Source organism: Neomonachus schauinslandi, chromosome 9 (genome assembly GCF_002201575.2).
Source record: "Neomonachus schauinslandi chromosome 9, ASM220157v2, whole genome shotgun sequence".
Taxonomy (NCBI): domain Eukaryota; kingdom Metazoa; phylum Chordata; class Mammalia; order Carnivora; family Phocidae; genus Neomonachus; species Neomonachus schauinslandi.
In genome coordinates this window covers 98,577,038-98,601,143 of record NC_058411.1, presented here as the reverse complement: position 1 = coordinate 98,601,143, position 24,106 = coordinate 98,577,038, and the positions used below count along the sequence as shown (strand labels likewise).

General features: G+C 34.9%; 1 protein-coding gene across 6 annotated transcripts in view; it reads left to right on the top strand.

Moving 5' to 3' along the window:
- The window catches only part of BNIP2 (BCL2 interacting protein 2), a 26,079-nt gene extending 2,643 nt beyond the window's left edge, over window positions 1–23,436 (top strand). The window contains exons 2-11 of one of the 6 annotated variants that reach the window (XM_044917791.1): window positions 5,182–5,288; window positions 6,334–6,401; window positions 7,566–7,733; window positions 9,386–9,562; window positions 12,020–12,122; window positions 12,853–12,984; window positions 14,115–14,201; window positions 14,332–14,430; window positions 15,597–15,632; window positions 18,671–23,436. In XM_044917791.1, the coding sequence (XP_044773726.1) occupies window positions 5,239–5,288; window positions 6,334–6,401; window positions 7,566–7,733; window positions 9,386–9,562; window positions 12,020–12,122; window positions 12,853–12,984; window positions 14,115–14,201; window positions 14,332–14,430; window positions 15,597–15,632; window positions 18,671–18,722 (972 nt within the window). In that variant the 5' untranslated portion in view covers window positions 5,182–5,238 and the 3' untranslated portion in view covers window positions 18,723–23,436. Of the gene's footprint in view, window positions 1–5,181; window positions 5,289–6,333; window positions 6,402–7,556; window positions 7,734–9,385; window positions 9,563–12,019; window positions 12,123–12,852; window positions 12,985–14,114; window positions 14,202–14,331; window positions 14,431–15,596; window positions 15,633–18,670 lie in introns of those variants that run through there. The other 5 variants (XM_044917792.1, XM_044917794.1, XM_044917793.1 and 2 more) reach the window with 5 other exon arrangements.
- The last annotated feature ends 670 nt before the right edge of the window (window positions 23,437–24,106 follow it).

Sequence of the window (24,106 nt, the reverse complement as noted above, 5' to 3'; positions counted from 1 at the left end):
TGTGTGTGTGTGTGTGTGTGTGTGTGTGTGTGTGTGTGTGTGTGTGTTTTAAGATTCCATATATAAGTGAGACCATATAGTATTTATCTTTCTCTGTCTCACTTACTTTACATAGCGTAATGCCCTCAAGGTCTATCCATGTTGTCCCAACTGGCAAGATTTCATTCTTTTTATGGCTGAATAATATTCCGTTGTGTATATATACTACAATTTCTTTATCCATTCATTTATCAATGGAAACAGGTTGCCTCCATATGTTGGCTATTGCAAATAATGCTGCAGTGAATATGGGGCTGCATGTATCTTTTTGAGATAGTGATTTTGTTTCCTTCAGATAAATACCCAGAAGTGGTATTGCTGGATCAAATGGTATTTCTATTTTTAATTTTTTGAGGAACCTCCATACTGTTTTCCATAGTGGCTGCACCAGTTTACATTCCTGTCAACAGTGCACAGGGGCTCCTTTTTCTCCACACCCTTGACAACACTTGCTCTTTCTTGTCTATTCAAGAATGGCCATTCTAACAGGTATAAGGTGACCTCTCATGGTGTCATTTCATTCTTAAAAACCTGCATGACCCTGCTCTCAAGGAAGCAGTGACAAGTGTAGAAGATTTTTCTGGAGGCGTTTTGGTGGTCATTGTAAACATATAGGCTGGCCTAACGTATTTTCCTATAGCGCCAACAGTGTTGCCAGCCGCATAGGGAAAAGTGAACATAAATATCTAGAATGAAGCCCTTTTGTTTAAATGAAGAAGTGAAAGACTTGCCTGGACATTTCCTTTTGCCAGTAAGAAGTGATTTCAGCATAGATGGTAGTTACTAGCACCTATTCCAGCAGGACTATTAAACTACGTAATAGTAAAGTTGCACGTGAGATTGTAATTTATAAATCAGACAGTCGTAAATAAGATTTTAATATTTAATTTTTGCTTATATTGCTGAGTTGCATAGGGAAATCCCCTTCTTCATCTTGGTTGAATTTACCACCACATCTCCCTTCAGAAGTTGTGTCAGGAGGTAATCCATTCTCCTTGATTTTTAACCTCACTGAGGTCAGCAGGTGTTCTGAATTTATCTAAATGACTTCTAGTGGTTAATCGGCATAAGTAATCATGTGCCCCCAGTACCACAAGTATGTTGGGAAATCAAGTTATTGCTGTTGCATTAGGTTATTTTAACAAATGGCATCTTAAAGTGTTATTCCCCATTCTAATTTACCAAATTTATGAACAAAAAATGGGAAACAGCCACAGTTAACTTGTGAGTCAGCAGTGTCCTGATTTCCTTCAAAGTGGTTGTGCTTATATTGCTCCTTTCTTGTTTGTTTCCTGTTCTTACAGCTGCTGATGATTAAGTGCTTCCAAGAACAATACTCTCTCAATTGTTTGAACTTTTTGTCTACCTAGTGTACTTTTCTCCCTACAGTCTGTGATGAAATGGTCAAGAGTGAATCTATCTGTATCTCTAGGTTCTGTTTAACTAGCTTAAATAATTATCCCCAAACTAGATATCCATGTCCATGTGCTGTGTGTTTTAAAATCACATGCTTCAATATGATTGAAGTAAAAATTGAGTGAATCAGCTGAGAGACCTAAAGGACTCAGGCTCTCTCTGTTTAGAGGAGTTATTTTCAAGTAATAGCCTTGTTCAAGTGGTAGGGGAACTAAAGGACATGGTTTGTCTTATAGAATTTCTCAAGTTACATATTTTCACTTACAAATAAGGAATGATTTTACCAACAAATTATTAATTGCATGTATGTGGGTTGCCCTAAATATTTTCATTACACTTTTTGAGGGTAAAACAACAGGAAGCCTGTTAAATAATGTAGTTGAATAAGAAAAATAAGCCTAAGGGGTAGAGCAAAATAAAGGCTTGCTATCCAGTGTCCTACCTTACAATATTCATATAACTGACATTCACAGGCTTATGTGCCAGGCACTGTGTGAGGTGTTGAGAATATAGTGATAGCAACTTTCAGTCTCTGCTTTTATTTTTGAGATATTAAATATTTTTCTGAGTATGTGGGATATTTGAAAAAGACAACAAGAAGATCCTGGTATTTTTCCAACACCTACAAAAAGGTAAGACAAAATAACAGAAACTTTTTCTGATTATTGAATTTAGGAAGTATATTAGTTCACTTTAGAGTGATTATAAGACTTCAGAAAAAAATTGAGAAGTACAGTGAATTAAAAATTTGGAAGAGACAGTTTTAAACCTTTAGTAATAGAGTGTTTCAGTCTCACTTGGGCATTGATTTCTAAGGTAATAAGCATTAAGTATTTGGGCTTATTGGCCATAATTTGGGGGTCTTTTATACTAGTTCTGTGTTCTAAATAGAAAAGATTGGCAAGATAGGTATCCCTTTTTTGTTTATTTTCTTCTCTACAGAGAGGAAGAGTTGCCATCAGAGAACAATCTATGATGTGATCAGTGAAGACCTGTGTTAAGGTGTAGACTATGTATTAGAAACAGAGAATGTGGTAAATAAGTCAAGGTTACTGTAGTTTAGGTGTGTTTTCCATTAATTTCTCAACATTGCCTGGCTCTGTTTTCCCAGAGAATTAAAAATGACTTACGTATATAAATACTGAGTTTTCCGAGCATATATGTTGGTGAGGAAAAGAGCATTTGCTATTTTTCCTGTGCTTGAAAGTGGGTCCTCGAATATTTAAACCTTTTGAGAATGTGTGAACCCTTTCCTTGAGCATAAGTAAGAATTCAAACTGAGAAGAGAGCCTCCCAGTCTTGGCAGAGATATAAATTTAGTTTACCATGTGAAATCTAACACTTCAGAAAATTGCCAGTGTAATTTTGTTGTTGTTCTGGAACATAATGCTTTTTCTGTACAGCTTTGTACATCTTTATAGTGTTGTAATGACAGCAGATAAAGCAACCATAAACCATGACCACATCTTTGTTTTGTTTATTTTTTAATTTTTTAATTTTTATTTTTATTCCAATGTAATTAACAATGTTATATGAGTTTCAGGTGTACAGTATAATGATTCAGCAATTCTGTATGTTACTCAGTGCTCATGATAAGTGTACTCTTAATCCTCTTCACCTCTTCTACTCATTTCCCACCCATGCCCCCACCAGTTTGTTCTATATATTTGAGTCTGTTTTTTATCTCTTTATTTTGTTCATTTGTTTTGTTTCTTAAATCCCACATATGCGTGAAATCGTATGGTATTTGTCATTATATCCTTGAGATCATCTATGTTGTTGCAAAAGGCAAGATTTCATTCTTTTTTATGGCTGAGTAATACTCCAGTGTGTGGAGGCATCATGTCTTTGTTTTACAAGACTAATTGAAGTGAATGGCTGGCACCATTTGTTTTATTTGATAAGTATTTTTTAAAGTTATATATACATGGTTTTAAAAGTCAAATAGTTTAGGATTTACTATGAAAAGCATCAGTCATTCTCCCCATCTCACCCTCTTTCTTCTTCCACTGGGACCAACCACTTTTTGCTTTGTTTTTAATACTTGTAGTGATACTTTCTGTCTCTTAAGAAATACATGTTTTACTGCTTTAAAAAAAAAAAAATTAGTCATCTACTGACTTGCTCTAATGCAATTGAACTAAATATTAGCTCATCTATACCTCTTGTGCCCTAAAGTTGTCACAGTTTTTGTTGTACTCATTAACCAGTTGATCTTTATGACTTCTTAAATAATATACTTAAACCTCCAGTTCTTATTCCACCAACCAAACCAATCTCAGCGTTCTTCACCTTGTAAAGTGAGGATGTAGGCACCCACACCCTTCCTTGGACAGACTAAAACTAAAACTGAATGGCCTAGGTTAGCATATGTAGTTGCATGAATAGAAATATTCACGGAGTGCCTGGGTGGCTCAGTCAGCTAAGTGGCTGCCTTCAGCTCGGGTCGTGATCCCAGAGTCCTGGGATCGAGCCCTACATCGAGCTCCCTGCTCAGTGGGGAGCCTGCTTCTCCCTCTGCCTGCCGCTCCCCCTGCTTGTGCTCTCTATCTCTGTCAAATAAATAAATAAAATCTTTTAAAAAATAAATAAAAAAGAAATAGTCACTAAGTTCAGTGTCTGAAAACATGCTGAACTGCATGAGAAAAGTTTAGTGTAGATATGAAGCAAATCAAAATGTAGCATTCATTTACTGGATAGTTACTAAGTAGCCTTCTTTAAATGGCTCTGGAGTGATGGCATTGAAACTAAAGAGATGGAAGTATAGAAAACAGCACACATATTAATTATACTTCAATTTAAAAATGTTAATTATAGGGGTGCCTGGGTGGCTCAGTCGGTTTAGCGTCTGCTTTCAGCTCAGGTCCTGATCCCAGGGTCCTGGGATCAAGCCCCATGTCAGGCTCCCTGCTCACTGGGGAGCCTGCTTCTCCCTCTCCCTCTGCCTTTCCCCTCCTTATGCTTGTGCGCACGCTCTCTCTCTCTCTCTGTGTCAAATAAATAAAATATTTTTTTAAATGTTAATTATACATCAGTTTTAAAAAGATACAGCACACTTTACTGAATCATGAATGTAAATGCAATTTACTAGTGTTCAATTTCTAGGATCAACCTCTATCCGGAGGACAGAAAATTAATTATGGATCTAGAGTAGAGAATATATTTACTTTTATTCCTTGTGCCTCCCCCCCCAGATTGTTTTTACATAATTCACAGAACTTAATAAAACTTAAATCACAACCTGGGACACACATGCATATATGTAACTGAAAACAAATATTTTCACTGCCCAATACCCTTACTGCAAATAGTACTCACATTACTAGAATATATAGACTCTGATTTTCATTCTAATTCTTTTTTGTTTGTTTGTTTGTTTGTTTTTTAAGATTTATTTATTTGAGAGAGCGAGAATGAGAGAGAGAGAGAGAGTACATCAGTGGGGGAGGGTCAGAAGGAGAAGCAGGCTCCTCGCTGAGCAGGGAGCCCGATGCGGGACTCGGTCCCGGGACTCCGGGATCATGACCTGAGCCGAAGGCAGTCGCCCAACCAACTGAGCCACCCAGGCGCCCTGTTTGTTTGTTTTTTTAATGGTAGTTGCAGCCCAATAAATTGATTTCATGGCCAGGATGGAAGTGTGAACTAAGGTATAAGATTATTGCACCTTTTTAGCAGATAAAAAGTAACATGGAAAATATGTTGTTATAAATTTTTCTCTTTTCACAGGACATTGGCTCTCTGGATTATCAGGAGTTTGTGGCTGATATTGAATCTAAGCTGAGGATGGAAGGTGTGGAACTTAAAGAAGAATGGCAAGATGAAGATTTTCCAATGTGAGCAATACTTTCAAATGAAAACAAATTTAAAATAAAACTTCAAAATGTCTTTATTGAGATGTCACTTATTAAATGAATATTGAGCTTCTTATAGAAACCCAATGTCAAAGGTGTTGATTTGATACTAGAAAATGAAAGTTCCTTTCCAACAGTGAGATGAATTCTCTTATATCTTATTTTCCAGTAAATATATATGTGATCTTCTATAATCTTCTATTTTTGTTTTCAACATTTAAATTTCAAAACGTTGAAATTTAAGCAAAAAATGCTTAAATATGGTATTTCTTAAACTGGAATCTGAGGGGTTCCTGGGAGAAGGGAGTCTTTAGATGTCTGTAAGAGTTGTTAAATTTTGTGCTTCTATTTTAAGAAAAAAACTTATTAGATAAGGGTTTTTTAGATCATCTGGCCAGCTACTTTGACACGTTTGCATTTGTATTTATGGTTGTATTGGCAGCAGCTGGGTTAAGAGAAAAAGGGCAAAGGCAGACCTTATATTTAAATGGTGCTTCCATACCATCTTGGTCAGCAGACCATCCCAGTGCATAGGAAGGTCCCTTAACAGTGGGAATATGGACAGCTTGTGGGAGTACTAAGTCACTGCATAGCACATGGTGATAATAGTAATAATATAGAAATGCTCAGCTCAAAAGAATTGTAGCCATCATGACCATACTGGCATGTGAGGGACCGTTTACCTTTGCCACACATTGTATTGTATTTCATGTTAAGCTCGTGCATTTGAGTTATATGTTTTTTAGGTTGTTTATAATTTTTAGGTTTGTTTTGTAATTGTATTTAAGAGTAGTTACATAAGGAATTTATATCTACTTTTATGTGTTATTTATATAGATATACAAATCATCTCTGACAGTCTGAAAATTTTGTCTTTAAAAGTCGTTTGTAAATTATTGAAGCTTAAGAAACTGCTTTATTCAGTTTTCCACGTAATTGATTCTATAAGATATTTTAAATAGCTCTTTGAACTTCAAAAAAAATTTTTTTTAATTTGTGAATTAAAAATTATGTCTGTATCTTCTAGACCTTTACCAGAGGATGATAGTATGGAAGCAGATATACTAGCTGTAACTGGACCAGAGAGCCAGCCTGGTAAGAACTTGGCACTTTGGTTTCAATGAAATGGTAGACTTTGTGCTATTTTTTAACACATTTCTTTGTCAAGGGAAAAAAGTATTCTCATTTTTTGTTCTATTATACAGAGCCAAAGGATAAGTTGAATGTTTAAGAAAGCATTTTTTGAGTGCTTTGGAAATTTAACTTTGTAAAAACATACCCTTGGGTTTTGGAAATTTCTACAATAAAAGGTTGAGAGGAGCTCATTTTTAATTGTAAGAACTGACTATAATGTTTGCCTCTGTTACTTAAAAAGACTTATCCTTGGGGCGCCTGGGTGGCTCAGTCGTTAAGCGTCTGCCTTCGGCTCAGGTCATGATCCCGGGGTCCTGGGATCGAGCCCTGCATCGGGCTCCCCGCTCAGCGGGAAGCCTGCTTCTCCCTCTCCCACTCCCCCTGCTCGTGTTCCCTCTCTCGCTGTCAATCTCTCTGTCAAATAAATAAAAATCTTTAAAAAAAAAAAAAAAAAGACTTATCCTTGCTGGCATGTGTTGTCTTGTCATGATGTAGAAGCAATAATGATCAAAATCCAAGGTTTATAAATTAATGCTTTGGGATTGTGTTTGATTAATGTTATTTTTCTCAAGAATGAAGTGGTTAGAATTTTTCTCTTTTTGGGGCACCTTGGTGGCTCAGTCAGTTAAGCATTTGGGCTCTTAATTTCGACCCAGGTCATGATCTCAAGGTCATGAGCTCGAGCCCCACGTTGGGCTCAGCACTAGGTGTGGAGCCTGCCTAAGATTCTCCCATTCACTCTACCCCTCCCCCCATCCACATGCTCATGCTCTCACTCTCTAAAAAAATAAATATATTTTTAAAGATTTTATTTATTTACTTGAGAGAGAGGCCAAGATCGTGAAAGAGGGAGAGAGAGCAAATGAGCAGGGGGGAGGGGCAGAGGGAGAGGGAGAAGCAGACTCCCACTGAGCAGGGAGCCTGATGCAGGGCTTGATCCCAGGACCCTGAGATCATGACCTGAGTCGAAGACAGATGCTTAACCGACCAAGCCATCCAGGCACCCTAAAAAACAAATAAATATTAAAAAAAATTTTTTTCTCTTTTTCAACTTGAGCATGTAAACATTCCTTCTAATCTGTTTTTCACTTTTTTTTTTTTTTAAACCCATTCCATGCTCACTAGAAGTTAATGGAAATAAAGTAAGAAAGAAACTCATGGCTCCAGACATTAGCCTGACCCTGGATCCTAGCGATGGCTCTGTGCTGTCAGATGATTTGGATGAAAGTGGGGAGATTGACTTAGATGGCTTAGACACACCATCAGAGAACAGTAATGAATTTGAGTGGGAAGGTAAATGCTTCATTGTTTTTATCTGATCTTTATTAATGTTTGTCTCTATATACATATGTGTTTTTTGAATAGGAGTCTCCTATTAGGATAATTGAAAAACTTAAAACTTGATCTTGAACTTAAAATCAATGATTAAGGGATTTTGTTGAAATATGAAGTTATTCTTTCTAAAGTTCCTACTATATTTTGTTACTAAGAGGAAATTCTGCTAACACAATATTCTCATGGCTTTCAAAAACGGTTTTTAGTAGATTACACAGGTGGCTTTATTTTCTTTCTTAATTGCTCAGGATTGTGAAATTATGTTTTTTCATGTTGCTTCCAAAATACTGCTTGATAAGTATAGCATGTTCTTTTCTTTAGTCAGTCAGCTAAGGAAAAAAGCTTTGACGAGACATGTAACATAGGGAATATGCTAAAAGTAGTTAAGGGTTTACAGAGAGGGAGCTATGAAGGGAGTTTTTTGAGGGTGATTTTTTCATTTGGTTTGCCTGATAGTGCTGCACTGTGTAAACAACCAACTTGAATTAATGTATACTCTTAGTCCCCAAACTTCATATTCCTTATTATTAAGTTACTTAGAAGTCAAAGGATTGGCATGTGTTTTGCTTTGCATGTTTTCTTTAATGAGATAATTTCTATGTACAGTATCTTTATATAGTTGTTTATATATTCCATCTTTAAAATGATTTTTACTTCAAAGCAGTGTTTAACACTCTGTGTTTTATCAGCAGTAAAGAGTAAGATCTTTGATATGCTATATCTTTGTTCCTTTTTTCTTCCCTGTTTTACTGGTTCAATAAGCAGTCCAGTAATAAGCAATATTTTAAAAAAATACTGAAATAGTTTTCTGCCTATGTGTTTTGTCTCTTCTTTCTTTAATGCTGCTGTAGTCATTTCCTGGAAGGATATTTTCCGTTAACAGCTTTATCTTGGAAACAAACAACTAACATGCCGTAGGTCCCCCTTCCCCCCCCATCTTTTGGTAAGGACTCTGATACTAAAATTTTGAAAATCATTACTTCATTTAAAATCCTCTGAAATGCAATCTTGAAATATAAATTACACCTAATCATTGGTGCTTCTGCTTTGGCTAATGTCAATTTAAAATAGACTTTTGCATGTACATGTCAGAATGTTATTAGTAAATTTCTGCTCAATAAAACTGATCAAATGAGAAATAATCATTGGCTGGTTAACCACTTTCTATCTGGTATTACAGTGTTTGGGGAATAATTTATGTGCTCAATAAAACAATTTGTTCTCAGTTACTTTAAATAACCTATAGTGGTAACTACCAAGAACAGTGTTGTAAATAAAATCTGAATGGCATTGTAAGGCCAATGTACTAAGATTTTGATGGCTGTATGAATTATCTTTTTTGAACTCATGAACATACATTGCACTGTGATAGGTGCTTTGTGAATTAGCCCATACAAAAAAAAGTTAACCATGATTTCCAAAAACATAAAATGGCCTCGTATCAATAACAAGCCTTTTCCTCTGTTGCAAAAGAAATACTTAAAATTCCACAGAAGATATAATGAAAAAATCTCTGAACAATCTAATTAGATAGTAAAGTGGTTAACATGTAATTTGATTTTTATTGTATAAATAACAATTTGTGATTCAAAAACCTTTTATTTTGACAGATGATCTTCCAAAACCCAAAACTACTGAAATTATTAGGAAAGGCTCAATTACTGAATACACAGCAGCAGAGGAAAAAGAAGATGGACGACGCTGGCGTATGTTCAGAATTGGAGAACAGGACCACAGGGTCGATATGAAGGCAATTGAACCCTATAAAAAAGTTATCAGCCATGGAGGTAAGAGCGATCAAAGATTGTTCATATCTTTTTTACTCTATCTTGAGTAAAAAAATAGATATAATAAACATTTATGTCATTTTAGAAACAACAGTTTTGAAGTAAAAGGATAAAACCAAATTTAAAAATCGTTAGTACATGCACACAGTATATTCAAAAGGTACAAGAGTATACAGTGGAAACTGTTTTCCACCCTGACTCCAGACACCTCCCCCCAAAACTGAGACTTTCTCCCCTTTTTATCCATTTATAATTTATATATAGTGAAATGCTATAATCCTTTTTTGTAGTACTTACAATTTTTTCCCCAGCTTCATGAGATATAATTGACATATTGTGTAAGTTTAAGGTGTAAAACTTGTTGATCTAATGCAATACATATTACATAATGATTACCATTTCTTTTTTGTGGTGTGAACATTTAGGATCTACTCTCTTAGCAACTTTTGAGTACATAATACAATATTACTAACTAGTCACTATGCTGTACATTAGATCCCTAGAACTTATTCATCGTATAACTGGAAGTTTGTACCCTTTGACCAACATCTCCTCTTTCCCCCTAGCCCCTGGCAAACACCATTTTAGTCTATGTTTCTAAGTTTGGCATTTTTAGATTCCACATATAAGTGATATCATACAATATTTGTTTTTCTTCTCACTTTTTCACTTGGAAGCGCTCTAATCTGAAATGTAGTATTCAGTGAGTTTTGACAAATGCCCATATTACCATATATACCCATATCACCTACACCTAGACATACAGAACATTTTCATTGCCCCAAAAAATTCTCTCAAACTCCTTCTCAGTGAATACCCCCCTCTCCAGTAACCACTATTCTCATGTCTACTTCCATGATTACTTTTGCCTGTTCTAGAATTTCATGTAACTGGAATCATATAGTGTACCTTCTTTTGTTGACTTCTTTTGCTCAGCATGTTTTTGACATTCATCCCTGTTGCACATGTCTGTCGTTCATTCCTTTTCATTGCTAAGTAGTATTTCATTGCATGGATAAACTACAATTGGCTTATTCATTTTTCTTTTGATGAACATGTGAGTTGTTTCCAGTTTGGGCCATTATGATTAAAACTGCTGTGAACATTCTTGTACTAGTCTTTGTGGATATAAGTAAAACTTGGCATTTTAAACTGTGACTCTTAATTTACCTTAAAACCCTGAAAAAATAATTTAGTTTTACCATAAAGTACAGTACTAGTTCATTCCACGTTTTTATGGAGCACCAACTTTGCATATTTGTGGAATATCCAAAAATATAAGGCTTCATTTCTTAAGAAATCGCAAGTCAAATAGGAAAAGCTATGGGAGTATGATCATAACTTCTATCCATCTGACTGTGCCATGTATAGAAGTTTACGTAGACACCATAAATAGTGTCAGAATGTTAATGGTAGTCAAAATGCAAGTCACTCTCTAGAACATTTCTTATTACCTGAAATCCTAATGCAGGAAAGGGGTAGGTTAAACAGATTGGGTTTTTTTATGTAGAGTCCTTTCTACTTAATTTACTTTCTGCCAAATCCATTTCCCTCTGTATTTCTATAGTCTTCATTCATCTGAAACCAGATCACTTGAATATTTGCAGTTACATTATTCTGCCTAATTTAATCCTATTCAGATGAAGAAAACAGGAGAATCTGGATCAGGAAGTCCACAGACTTGCATTAATTCAGCCAGTTCATAGGAAACAAGTTGTGAGACCTGCCTCATGGTTCAGACTATCTTAAAGTATCTTTCAGAAAGAGTGCTTTATTTGGATTAGGGGGAAATAATTAGGACCATTTTATCCTATTGAATTATCACAGTGTGTTTTGTGACTAAGAGATTGAGAAAGGTATTGAAGATGCTAATGTACTTGAACTGTTTAAACCTTTTCAGTGTATGTTTGTAAACAACAAAAATGAAAGTTAAACCAGTGTTACTGGATACAGCTTAATATCTAGAGATTATAATAAACATACACATTTTAACACTTTTTCTTCAGTTAAAATTGTCAGAGATGTAGTTTTTAATACTCTAAATCTACAAAATGCTAGGCATTGCTGAGTGTAAAAGTATTTTTTAAAAAGCACCCACTTTAACCATAACTTGCATAAGATTGTTTTATTGCAGATGTTTTCATATTATGCCTGCTTGGATTATATCATTTCATTTGTCTGTTTACTAAAGTAGGACTGGCTTTCTGATTATGCCACTTTAAATGGGTTTCTGGTTTTTATGCCCACTGTTTCCTCTTCAGATTTTATTCTCATTTTGAGAAGAGGGGATTTTAAGATCTTTATAAGGCTATATAAGGTTAAAAAAGAAACCATGTTTTTTGATCAAAAAAATTGTGGGGGAACATGAACCACTATATAATCTATCAACTGTACATACAGATTTCCCCTGAAAAAGTAAAATCATGCTGGTGATTTTATCTTTGATTTCTTTTTCAGGATATTATGGGGATGGATTAAATGCCATTGTTGTGTTTGCTGTCTGTTTTATGCCTGAAAGTGGTCAGCCTAACTATAGATACCTGATGGACAATCTCTTTAAGTAAGTATACCTTCATAAAAAAATTTGGACAGAATTCTAAGTTAATTAGATCTCCAATTTAAGACGTGAACTTTACCTGGGAGAAGATTATAATTATCTCCATTCCAGTCCTTTAAGTCCTTATTCTTTGGCATTATAAAACTCTTCATTTTCCAACTCAACAGGAAAATTGTCAGTTTAAAACTGGAAGGGCTATTTCAGATTATCTGTTTCAGCTTCTTTATTTTACATTAAATGTAAAAAAATTCTTCTATCTCAAAATCATATGGCTAAACTGCATTTACTCCCAAAAAGCCAAATATAACTGAACTGACTCAGTTCTATTTCCACAGAGTCATTCTGTTTCTTAAGTTAGTGGTGTTTTAAAAAAACTTATTATGGAAAATTTCAAACTTATATAAAGGTAGAGAGAAGTGTATTGAATCTTTGTGTATGAATCCCCTGCTCCCACAATTAGTTTATACTTCATTCCCAAAATGTATGCTCTTCCCATTGTATAACTTTGAAGCAAGTCCCAGAAATCATGTCAGTTCATCTGCAGACTTTTAAATGTGTATTTCTAGAAGATAACTCTTTCTGATACACAATCATAATACCAACTAATGCAGTTTTGAAATTTTAATTGGTTTTGCTGTCATTGAATGGAAGGGAACGGCATTATATCATTTGCATAATTTTGTTTGGTTCTGCAAAGCAATATTTAAGGCTTAAACTTAATTTGTTTTTACAGGTATGTTATTGGCACTTTGGAGCTGTTAGTAGCAGAAAACTACATGATAGTTTATTTAAATGGTGCTACAACTCGAAGAAAAATGCCCAGTCTGGGATGGCTCAGGAAATGCTACCAGCAAATTGATAGAAGGTATTGTAAATACACATTGAAAGCTAGTCTGAATAATTTTTATAATAGCTTTGTTCAATTTTATTTCCTGTTGTCACTTAAGGACACCATAAATTATATTAATTTCATAACATGTTTCTATTTTCTCAATTCAGTATTTTAGAATATCATGAAAGAAATTAGTTTTGATCTGTTTTATAAAGAATAATTCCTTAAAACCTAGTTCTTTATCTCCTTATTTATACCACATTGAACAGTTTCCTATAATTTACGTTTTGGGAAAGGATGGAGAATTTAGTACATTTCCTATTTTAATACATTCTGAATTTTGCTAGCTCATAGTGCTTAGCATATTTTATGGTTTTTAAGATGCTTAGCTATAATCTTATTTTGGAATGAGCTCTAGGGAGTGTATTCTCCTGGGAGTTAGTCATCCATGCTAATGGAAGGAACTTTGAATCTCCAGTTGGTTTGATTAGACTATAGCCACATCGAACTAGTTTAATGAACTCAGACTCATTAATAGGTTTCTCTAAATACCTAAACATGGCATGGGCTAGTTTTTATGATTTAAAAAAAAATCCTTAATGATCACTTAAGTGTGGAATATGCATGATAAAACAGCAGTTTTTATTTGGTCATTTTAAGTCGTCCAGGATAATACCGTTAATTTTTACTCAGAATTTTGGACTCCATAAGAATGTGTTAGATCTGATTTACATTTCCTGTTCCTGTGGTGAACTTGACTCCCATCTTTCTGCCGGCACAGTGCCTTTCATGGTGAAGAAATGAGTACCAGTTCCCCTCTCGTCCTGAAAAATGAAATTTCGTATTCAGTATTGACCTCTACCCCAGTTGACAGAATTCTAAAGACAAGTGAATGTATTTAGGAGACATTTAACAACAAGCTATACTGTGGACATAAATTTAGCCAAATGAAGTAAAGTTCATCTTGTAGCAGGAGGAGAAACAGAATTCAAGGATGTGTTTTCTTGTCTTTAGGAGTATCACAACTAAATGAACTTTTGGATGACAGATTTGTGTGTGTATAAAGTTGCACATACTTATTGATGCCTTACCTTTCCTTCTAGCATTAGAATTTATAGAGCTTAAAAATTTTTCTTTTTTTCTTTTTCTTTTTTTTATTCCAGGTTACGGAAAAACCTAAAATCACTAATCATTGTACATCCCTCATGGTTTATCAGAACACTTCTAGCTGTCACAAGACCCTTTATTAGGTAATTTTCTGAGAGTCATTGACTTAAAAAAAAACAAACAAACAAACAAAAACACAAACTCCTTATGTGAATTTCTTGTCAGTTCTGTTGGTCAGAATATTGAGATAATTATCTTTATTTTCTTCCATAGCTCAAAATTCAGCCAAAAAATTAGATACGTCTTTAATTTGGCAGAACTAGCGGAACTTGTCCCCATGGAATATGTTGGCATACCAGAATGCATAAAACAGTATGTTTTGTTTTATTTCTTTAATTATATTGGATCTTTATATATTGATGTACAAGAGGTAAATATTTTTCAATAGTCATTCTGTTACACTTCCTGTATGATAAATATTTTGTAACTGCTCTTGTTTTTATAACTAAGGAAAAGGGAAAGAAGCGATTTTCCAGCACCTTCCCCACAAGTCACCATTTTCTTCAGGTTATCAGCTGAAGAAGCAAGGATTATTTCTGGTTGTGATTAATTTTTATTTTTAAAGACTATTTTTTTTAAAGATTTATTTATTGAGAGAGAACACATGAGATGGGGGAGGGTCAGAGGGAGAAGCAGACTCCCTGCTGAGCAGGGAGCCTGATGCGGGACTCGATCCCAGGACTCCAAGATCATGATCTGAGCCGAAGGCAGTCGCCCAACCAACTGAGCCACCCAGGCGCCCTAAAGACTTTTTATTTTTAAGACTGTTTATTTTTAAAGACTGTTTACAATCTTAAGTGGTGATTTCCTCATCAGTCAGTACTAAAGAACATTCTCCAAACTTGAATATGCTGCTCGCCAAATTTGAGTAAATTCATCCTGGCATTGAATAATCCTATTACTGGAGAAATACAATATTATTTATATCAGCCTAACCTTGGTTCATTCAGTGGCTGGAATATGTTCTGTTTACCAAATTCACCTCCATCTAATTTTTTTTTTTTTTTAAGATTTTATTTATTTATTTGAGAGAGAATGAGAGACAGAGAGCATGAGAGGGAGGAGGGTCAGAGGGAGAAGCAGACTCCCCGCTGAGCAGGGAGCCCAATGCGGGACTCGATCCCGGGACTCCAGGATCATGACCTGAGCCGAAGGCAGTCGCTTAACCAACTGAGCCACCCAGGCGCCCCCACCTCCATCTGATTTTTAAAAGGATTTGGTAGAAGGCTGTTAACATAAATCCTTGAGTATCACACTGCTATAATGTAGAAAACGTTTTTTGGTCTACTAATCTGAGGTTTAGTCTGTTGAATGTGTCAAAGCCAGATTTCTTAGATCAGTTTTGACTTTCTACATAGTGTGTTAAGTATTTTTGGTTTTGCCTATAGACTTATATGAGTTTATTGTCAGTGCCTTTTTTCAAGTTTTGTTCATCTTCATAACATGTATATTTACTGAAATAACTCTTCCCTACCAAGGTATGAAGAAGAAAAGTTAAAAAAGAAACAAAAAAGGTATATGCACACCTTGACTGGGTTGCATCTAGACTAGTCCATTTGCATTGCACAGACTAACTCTTCCTTATTGGTTGGTTAGCTTGTAGACAAAGATAATAGCATTTGTAAATATAAACATACCCCAGAATCCAAATATAGAGTGAATCCGAAGTTCCTGATGCTGAATATGGCTTGGATTCACCCTGTTCTAACACCATGTATAATGCCAATTAAGAATTAAAGGCCATAGGCCCTCCTCACCCCTTCATGTTATACATACTGATAGCAAAACCAAAGAAATTGCTAAGAATACTATTTGGAAAACCAATTACCTCTAAGCCTTTATGTGTTTCACCGTATTGTTTAAATGTCCAACTAGTGCTCTTGATAAATATATATGTACTTTTTTAAGGTAACAGTTTATTTCCCTGGGGTTTATGAGTATATTTGCAATGCACATATTCTTTGGCTAACCAACATTGATTTCCCTATACGCTTAAATGGCCTGCTAACCAGTCAAATTCTACATATGATAAAATACCTAAAATTCAGTATACCATTAAATAGTTAAACACTCTGCTTTCCATCTTTAATTTTGAATACTTCTGCTTTGAGCATAACAAACTATTAGCTATTAATATCTCGGCTTAGAAGATGAAAGGCAAGGTATAAAATAGTTACCATTTTATATAGCAGTTTAGAACAGTGTAGGATTTGGAGCTGACTTGTTAATGGTTTTTGTTTTTTTAATGACAAATTAGCAAAACAGCTTTAATACAGTCTCTCTTAAGGTGAGAGATTTGTATGTAGTTATTATCACTTTGACCATTCTAAGGAAACAGTTACAAGGAACTGAAACATTCTTGACACATTTTGGGTCTGTTGATGAGCAAGAATTCAGTTGATGATGTGATGGAATCATAGCTTTACATTTTCATGTGACACTTAACAGTTTGACAGACATTTTAACGTAGAGATGTGGACTGTAATTTTAGGTATTGCTAATTTTTTTTCCTTTCTAGGCACTGGTGTACACTTGCCAGACGGATAACTGAAATTAAAAATATAATCTGTAATTGTATAATGAAGCCCGCTGCTTCATGGATTTCAAAATGAATTGCCTTTGTTGATAAAATCTGCTGAATTGTGCCTTTTTACAAAGTTCTTAGTATTTAATTACCTGGAATTTAGGGATCAGAAAAATAGTGGAACTATACTTTTTATTTAAATATATTGTTTGATACCTACCAATACTATTTTATCTTGATTTTTTTTCTTCTTTTTTTACTTTTGTTTAACCATAATAGAATCATTACATATATCTTTCAGGTACTTCTTAGTTTTTGCACAAGGTTTGTTAGTCTTAAAAAAATAATAAATCCTTGTCAGCTTGAAAATGGTAACATTCAAGTTTTAAAAATAAAGGAGCATATTTTTAAAAAATGTAACAGAGGCTCTATGTGGAGGAGCTTACTTAAGGTGCAATCTCTTATGATGAATACCGAGAATAAGGAGGATTCAAAACTGAGTGTGCAAGCATAGTAGTTTTAAATGTTGTAGATGTTTCTTTCAAGCAGCTCAGTGCAAGTGTGGCCAGAGAGATAGCAGTTGTTAAAATGTTTGAATGTAGTTTAAAACTAAAGTAATTGTGAAATTAGTTCATAAGAACTAATTCAACATATTTCAGATGTTGAAAAGACTGGATGTATATTGCATGTCTTATCGAGACTATATACCTCTCATATTTTTGATACCAGCATAAAAAATGGTTTTAAATGTTATTAATCTGGCTTTACCACAGACCAAGACTTTTAGGTCTCATTCACTACTGTTCAGGGGATCCTAGTAATGGGTGGTGATGATCATAGTAATGGAAACAAGTGTGAAAAGTGTCTTCATTTATTATACCAAATTTTTTTAAACTCCCCTCCATCAGTAATTCAAACTGGTACAAATATAATAGTAATAGACTGTTGTACATTATCTTTAAGGGGTTGTTTATAATTGTGTTGCAATTACATAATTCTTCTAATCCCCACTTGCCTAAATTTTGATATGATCTCTGCAGCCCACTACTAATCCAGTTCGATTTTTTTTTTTTTTTTTTTTTTTTTTTTTTAAAGATTTTATTTATTTATTTGACAGAGAGAGACACAGCGAGAGAGGGAACACAAGCAGGGGGAATGGGAGAGGGAGAAGCAGGCTCCCCGCAGAGCAGGGAGCCCGATGCGGGACTCGATCCCAGGACCCTGGGATCATGACCTGAGCTGAAGGCAGTCGCTTAACCAACTGAGCCACCCAGGCGCCCTCCAGTTCGATTTTTAACCACATCTAGATATTTCCAATTATTAAATTTGATGGCCTCTATCAAAATAAGTGGAAGGCATTTATAGTCTATGTATACCAATAAATTTTGGAGAATAGTTTCTATAAATATGCATTTTTATCACTGAATTTAAAAACATTGGTCAATTGGTGGCATTAGTGGCATTTTAGTATTTCAGTTAACAGACTCGTTTTTTAGGGAGTTATTTTTCCTGCCACTCTCTCATCACTTAGATTCCAGCCATGCTACAGTTTAAGATTTTAATATACCTGTTATAATTTGAACTTTTTAAAAAGATTTTATTTTATTTATTTGAGAGAGAGAGAGAGCACAAGAGGGGGTACAGTCAGAGGGAGAGCAGGGAGCCCGATGCGGGACTCGATCCCGGGACTCCGGGATCATGACCTGAGCCGAAGGCAGTCACCCAACCAACTGAGCCACCCAGGTGCCCTAATTTGAACTTTTAATAAAGCTTATGGGCATTTGTATGTAAAGTATTTTATAATCTTTAAAGAAACAACAGTCACATTTCTTGTCAGTGTCCTCTTGTCTTTAAAAATTATCTTTCCTGGTTGGGGAAATGTTTGGTAACCTTTTTACTATGTCTGCTTCTTTGCAAAGCTTTGTTTTTAACAGAATAATATTCTATGCTAAAAGTAGTCACAATTTTTAGAAAGAAAATTGTTTAGTTGCTAGTGTCTTATTATCTATATTGTTTTTCATTAAACAGAGTTGATCAAGAGCTTAATGGAAAACAAGATGAACCGAAAAGTGAACAGTAAGTTTGGCGTCTAGTCCAAACAAGACTGAAGAATGTGCTGATGAAGCAGTGCTCTTTTTTGCATTTATAATGCATTTATTGGCCCTGATTTTTATGTAACCTGTTACAAAATGGACTTGACTCTTCCTTAATGGACTTTTGTGTAAGGGACTGTTCACTGCTGTATTGGTTTGCAAATCTCTTGAATTTAGCTCTTTATTATCTAATTATATTGTAATCATTTTATATTTTATATTGCTAAATAGCAGAGAACCACACTTTATATAAAGCAGTTTTTGCATTTGTTTGTTGAATGATGCATCATCTTCAGTAAACTATTTATATGCCTAAATGGTAAAGGAAAGAGATAATATATATTTTTATGTTTCTGAGCAATATTTTTTAATGTATACCTGTCTTGTGGAAGAATGTACAGGTAAATAAGACCATGATTTGTAAAGTGCATGTTCGAATTTTTGTTTTTGTAAATGGTTAGATACATTTCCTGGGTAACTTAGAAAACTCATAAGGTGAGGGACAGTTAAACTGGTTCTCATGAATACCCAAAGGTCATGTACATAATCTAAGTAGATTAATACTATCCTAAGCTTTTTTTTTCTCATTTAATACTGTTTCTTAATTCAGAAGCGCAAATACAAATGTATTGCACACTTTCTCCTTTTTAAACTTTAAAGACAAGTCAAAAAGCCATTTTTAGAAGTAGAGAACTTAAGAGGCTAAGAAATGGGGTTTGTATATATGTATATATGGGACATTTTATCTTCTGGCCAGAAGTCAGAACTTGATAAAAATTTTAGGTCTGTTCACTAATGTGAAATAAGCTGTGTGTCCAGGGTATCACTCTCCAGAATTTGTGAGTGCAGTGTAGTATTCAGAGAATGTGATGAGTTATTCACTGTCCCTATTTTTCTGTAGAAAATAGGGGCTGCTTTTTTAACTGCTCTCAATGTGGGCACTTCACCAAAATACTTCTGTATCAGTTACTTAAACCTGGTAGGAGGTAGGTGTTTGACCTAATCAGATTTGTGTATATTCACATTTTCTGTTGAATCATGTTGACAGTACTGTAAATTAAGTTATTTTGTAAGTCTTAGAGCATCATTACATTATGCTGTTTGGGACGGCATTTGATATAAGCATATAAACTTTTTGTTTAATTTGGTAAGTACCTTGACTCTACACTGAAATACATTGTACTGAGGTGCCCAAACAGAACTTAATTACCCACAAAATCATCCTAAAACAACAGATTGGTCTGATACTGTGTCATATGCTTGTGTGACTCATACACATGTGGAAAAATTAGTATCCTCCAAGTTTGAGGATACTACCACACCCCAGCCCTTCCCATAAGGTAATTTACAAAAGAATGTCCTAGAATAGCAAAATTAAAGCTGATGAGAGCTAAGCTTTTAGGATTTATTCTGTCCCAGACTGAACACACATGTGGCTTTTACAAACATTGCCATTTTTCGTATAAAGTTTCTGTTAAAAAGGAGAATTTTCCTTTACTTTTTGTCCTCCTCAGTTATAAACTTGGCATGCTAACCTAAGTCCCATTATGGGAGATGCTGGAGGATTCCCAGGATGAGATGTTCCTCAGCAGCCTTCTGACTTAACTTGGATCCAGCAGCCGTGGGCAGATCCTAAACTAATGTCATTATAGCAAATAAAGCCAAAACCATTTTTGCTTGCTCAAACCTTAGAAACAGTTTGTGTTGAAAAAGCAAACTAACAATAACAACTTAGGCATTCCTTCTGAATTTACCATATGAGAATTACGAATAAAGGATCATTTAATTTAATTGTGATTAGAGTCTATATTTATAGAGCTCTTTAAGTAGTCTTTCATCTGTAAGTCTTTATCCTGTTCAAAATTTGCTGAACTTTTTAAATAGGTGGTTTTCCTCCACATAAAGTACACAGTTCTTCAGGTTCAACAGTTTATTGTGTTTATTCACTTTTGCTTTTGCAAGCATTGTTCCTAACTATAGATACAACTTGCATTGTTCCTAACTATAGATACAACTTGTTGCAAAAGTGATGCGTTTTCCTAAATATTTTTTTAAAGTACAGGTAAACTTTAATCTATTAGAACATTAAAATTCAGAAGGAACAGTGTTAACACTTGGGATATAACGAGAGTGATGTGCTGTGAATCGTTGGATTAAACGACACCTGCTCTAACCTACACCTTCATGGAATCTGGTACAGGGACATGCCCCGTAATAGATGTTTCATAACTATGAGGCTTAAGATTATAACTAGTAGGTTAGAGGAAAAGCACTTAGGCAGTTTGTTATTTGTAATTTGTCACTATGTGACATTTCCCCCATATCATTCAATTTTAATTTTCCATTGCTGATTGAAAGTACATAAAATTGTATTATCTTTCTGCTGGGGTCATGGATCTAACTTAAGTGGTTTAATTTGATTTTTGTCACTATGTTTTATTATACTTGGGCTCTGAGTGTCTCTCTTTAATCAAAAGTTTCTCATATAAAATAATTTGGTTGTGTTCTGCTTGGTCATATTCCTAAGTATCACCAAGGAAAATGCTATATTGGCCTCCCACTTGAAGCTTAATAGCCTTTAACTCGGGTCGGGGTGTGGGGAGGATAGGATCCTGAGGAGGGCCTAGTGGGGTAGTTTGAAAGGAAGATAAGAAAACAAGGAAGTAGGAGAAAGAACTCTGAAGAGGTAAAGAGTAGGTGTTATCTCAGATGTCACTGAATGTTTCCCTGTTAAGGGATGTACTGTGTATGGCAGCTCTTTGCACCATATAACAGGCTTTCTTGTATCCAACGGGAAAACCTGCAGGCTTCACACAGAATATGTGAATTAAGACTGGAGTGAAGAGGGCAAAGGTTAATAATACCTATAATGAGAATTTATATTTTCATCTGCTTTGTCTCTTCATACAGAAGCAAGTTTGAACAGAGAGGGTCAACAATTACAGTGCTCAAATTAAAGTTTAGGACCAGGTGATTTTTCATATTTTATGAAACGTGGTAAACATTAATTAGTCTTCCAAAATGGACAGCACTATTTAGTAACTGCACTGAATACTGAAATTTGCTGATTGACAAAGTATATATCAGTAGCTAGAATTTCTTCAACTACAGTTTCAGAATTTAAAAAGGTAAAAGTTCTGCTTTTTGATAGAGACTTCTTGTAGATGACTACAGTGTTACTATTTGGCTGTTTTTATGTGAGTGCTCAGGGAATTTGGAAGTGTTTGATTTAGTGCAGAAGTGGCTTTTTTAGATTTCTTCAATCAAGAGGTAAATTAGCATTAGGATATTATTGGTTAGAACAGGCCATTTTCTTGTTGAGATCGGTAAAAGTGTGTATATAAGGTGACAATAGCTTCGTCCTTTTTCCTGTGTTATATGTGGAAAATTGCTAACACTGCTCAATCAGAAGGGAGAAGATAGGCTGAAAATAGAAATTTGCTAATCCATTCCATCATGTTTTCTTGCTTATTTTTTCAAATATTTAGATATTTGAGAAATGGATCACAAACCTCAAAAGGAAGGAATAGAGGAGTTAATGTGCTTATTAGTTAGACCAGCTACTCTGTTAGAGTTTATCCTTGTCACAGGGAACAGGAATTGTGTGATTTGAGTCACTGGGAGAAAGCATGAAGAATTTAGACTCACCTGGGAAGGTCAGCTGGTAAGGGAAGTGGGAGATTTTCTACTCAGTGTTCTCATAGTACAGAAGAATTACCTAGGGATCCTTTCACTCACCTCTTCCGCGGTCCCAAGATTCTGAATGAATTAGAATCAGAGCAGTGGTGAATCCCAGTAAAGTAAGTTTCTTTTAAAGTTCTAATGGCACTTGAAAATAAGTATTGTGTTGAACATGAGGAGTGACACTAAAATTTTAACATAGCTGTTGCTTTGTTGCAACTACATATGGTAGATCTACTTAATTTCTTATGTTTTGAGAATTACTTTTAAGAATACTATGAAAAGTTCACATAAAGCAACTTAAATCAAACACCTGATGAAAATCAAGGGTTTAATTAAGCTTTCAGATCGTTAAGAATTATGTTGAGCTGTTTGCTTCATATAGCTATCTGATTCTATCTTGTAAGACATTCTACAAGGGGTTAAAACATTTACATTTTGGAATCTTTGTGTTTTCACAATCAGTGTGGCTAAGGAGGAACTTGGAAAATAATACTAATTAGCTATTCCACTGCACTTTTTGTATACGAACTTTCTAAAGTTGTGCCCCTTAAACCGTTTATGTACATAAACCTAGCTAGCAAATGTTGGAGGTGTGTTCAGGGCCACTGACTTGCACAGTCCATAGGACACTATGCACATAGAACACAATTCAGAGTGAGTTAGACACCTACACACTTTGATACAGATTTCAAAAATTCAAATATTTTTTTAATGTAAGTTCACAAGCTGCCATTTAGACACAGTGTGCTATTTCACCACTATTTCACCACTATTCAGTTGATGTTGCCTAGCCTGGTGCTGTCATTTTACAGTGTGAGAAATTCAGTTCTGATGACTGTGTGTGCAAGATGCTGATGTGATCCCTGTAAGAAATAATAGGGTTGGTCTTGATTTACTGAGGAGATGTAATATTTTATTTTCCTTTGACTTGTTAGGAATACGGTAACTTGCGTCCTGATTTGTTGCACATCATATTTTTGCAACGTTAATGAATTTAAATAAATTAATTGGAAAGTTTGTTTTTGACTCATTTTTATCACATTTTTTGTCTTCCGTTATGCCACTAAGTTTTTGCACTGAATTATCTCATAAGCCTTTCAAATAGTTTTAGACCTTTTGTTTCTCTTTCTGTAGTCGGGTGCTACTTCCTATTTTTCAATGGAGTGAAGTGTTCATCCTGCTTTAATTTTAAACATTACCTTAATGATCACACTTTGTATTTCATAGTTTAGAATCATTTTAGTAGTGGGGAATCCAACAAAATCAGTAAGTGGCAGAGATTCCACTTAGTAACACTTATGTATTTACTCCTTAATCACTGTTCAGCTACTTAATGGCAAACAGCTGTACACATATTGCTGCCTTTAATCCACATTTAGGATACCATTTGGATTTATATAAAAATATATATTGAAGTGTTTGTCTTCCATTAGCTACAAATTTTAAATACAAATTCTCCCACATTAAAATTCTTCAGGGGGCGCCTGGGTGGCTCAGTCGTTAAGTGTCTGCCTTCGGCTCAGGTCATGATCCCAGTGTCTTGGGATCGAGCCCCGCATCGGGCTCCCTGCTCCGCGGGAAGCCTGCTTCTCCCTCTCTCACTCCCCCTGCTTGTGTTCCCTCACTCGCTATGTCTCTCTCTGTCAAATAAATAAATAAAATCTTTAAAAAAAAAAAAATTCTTCAG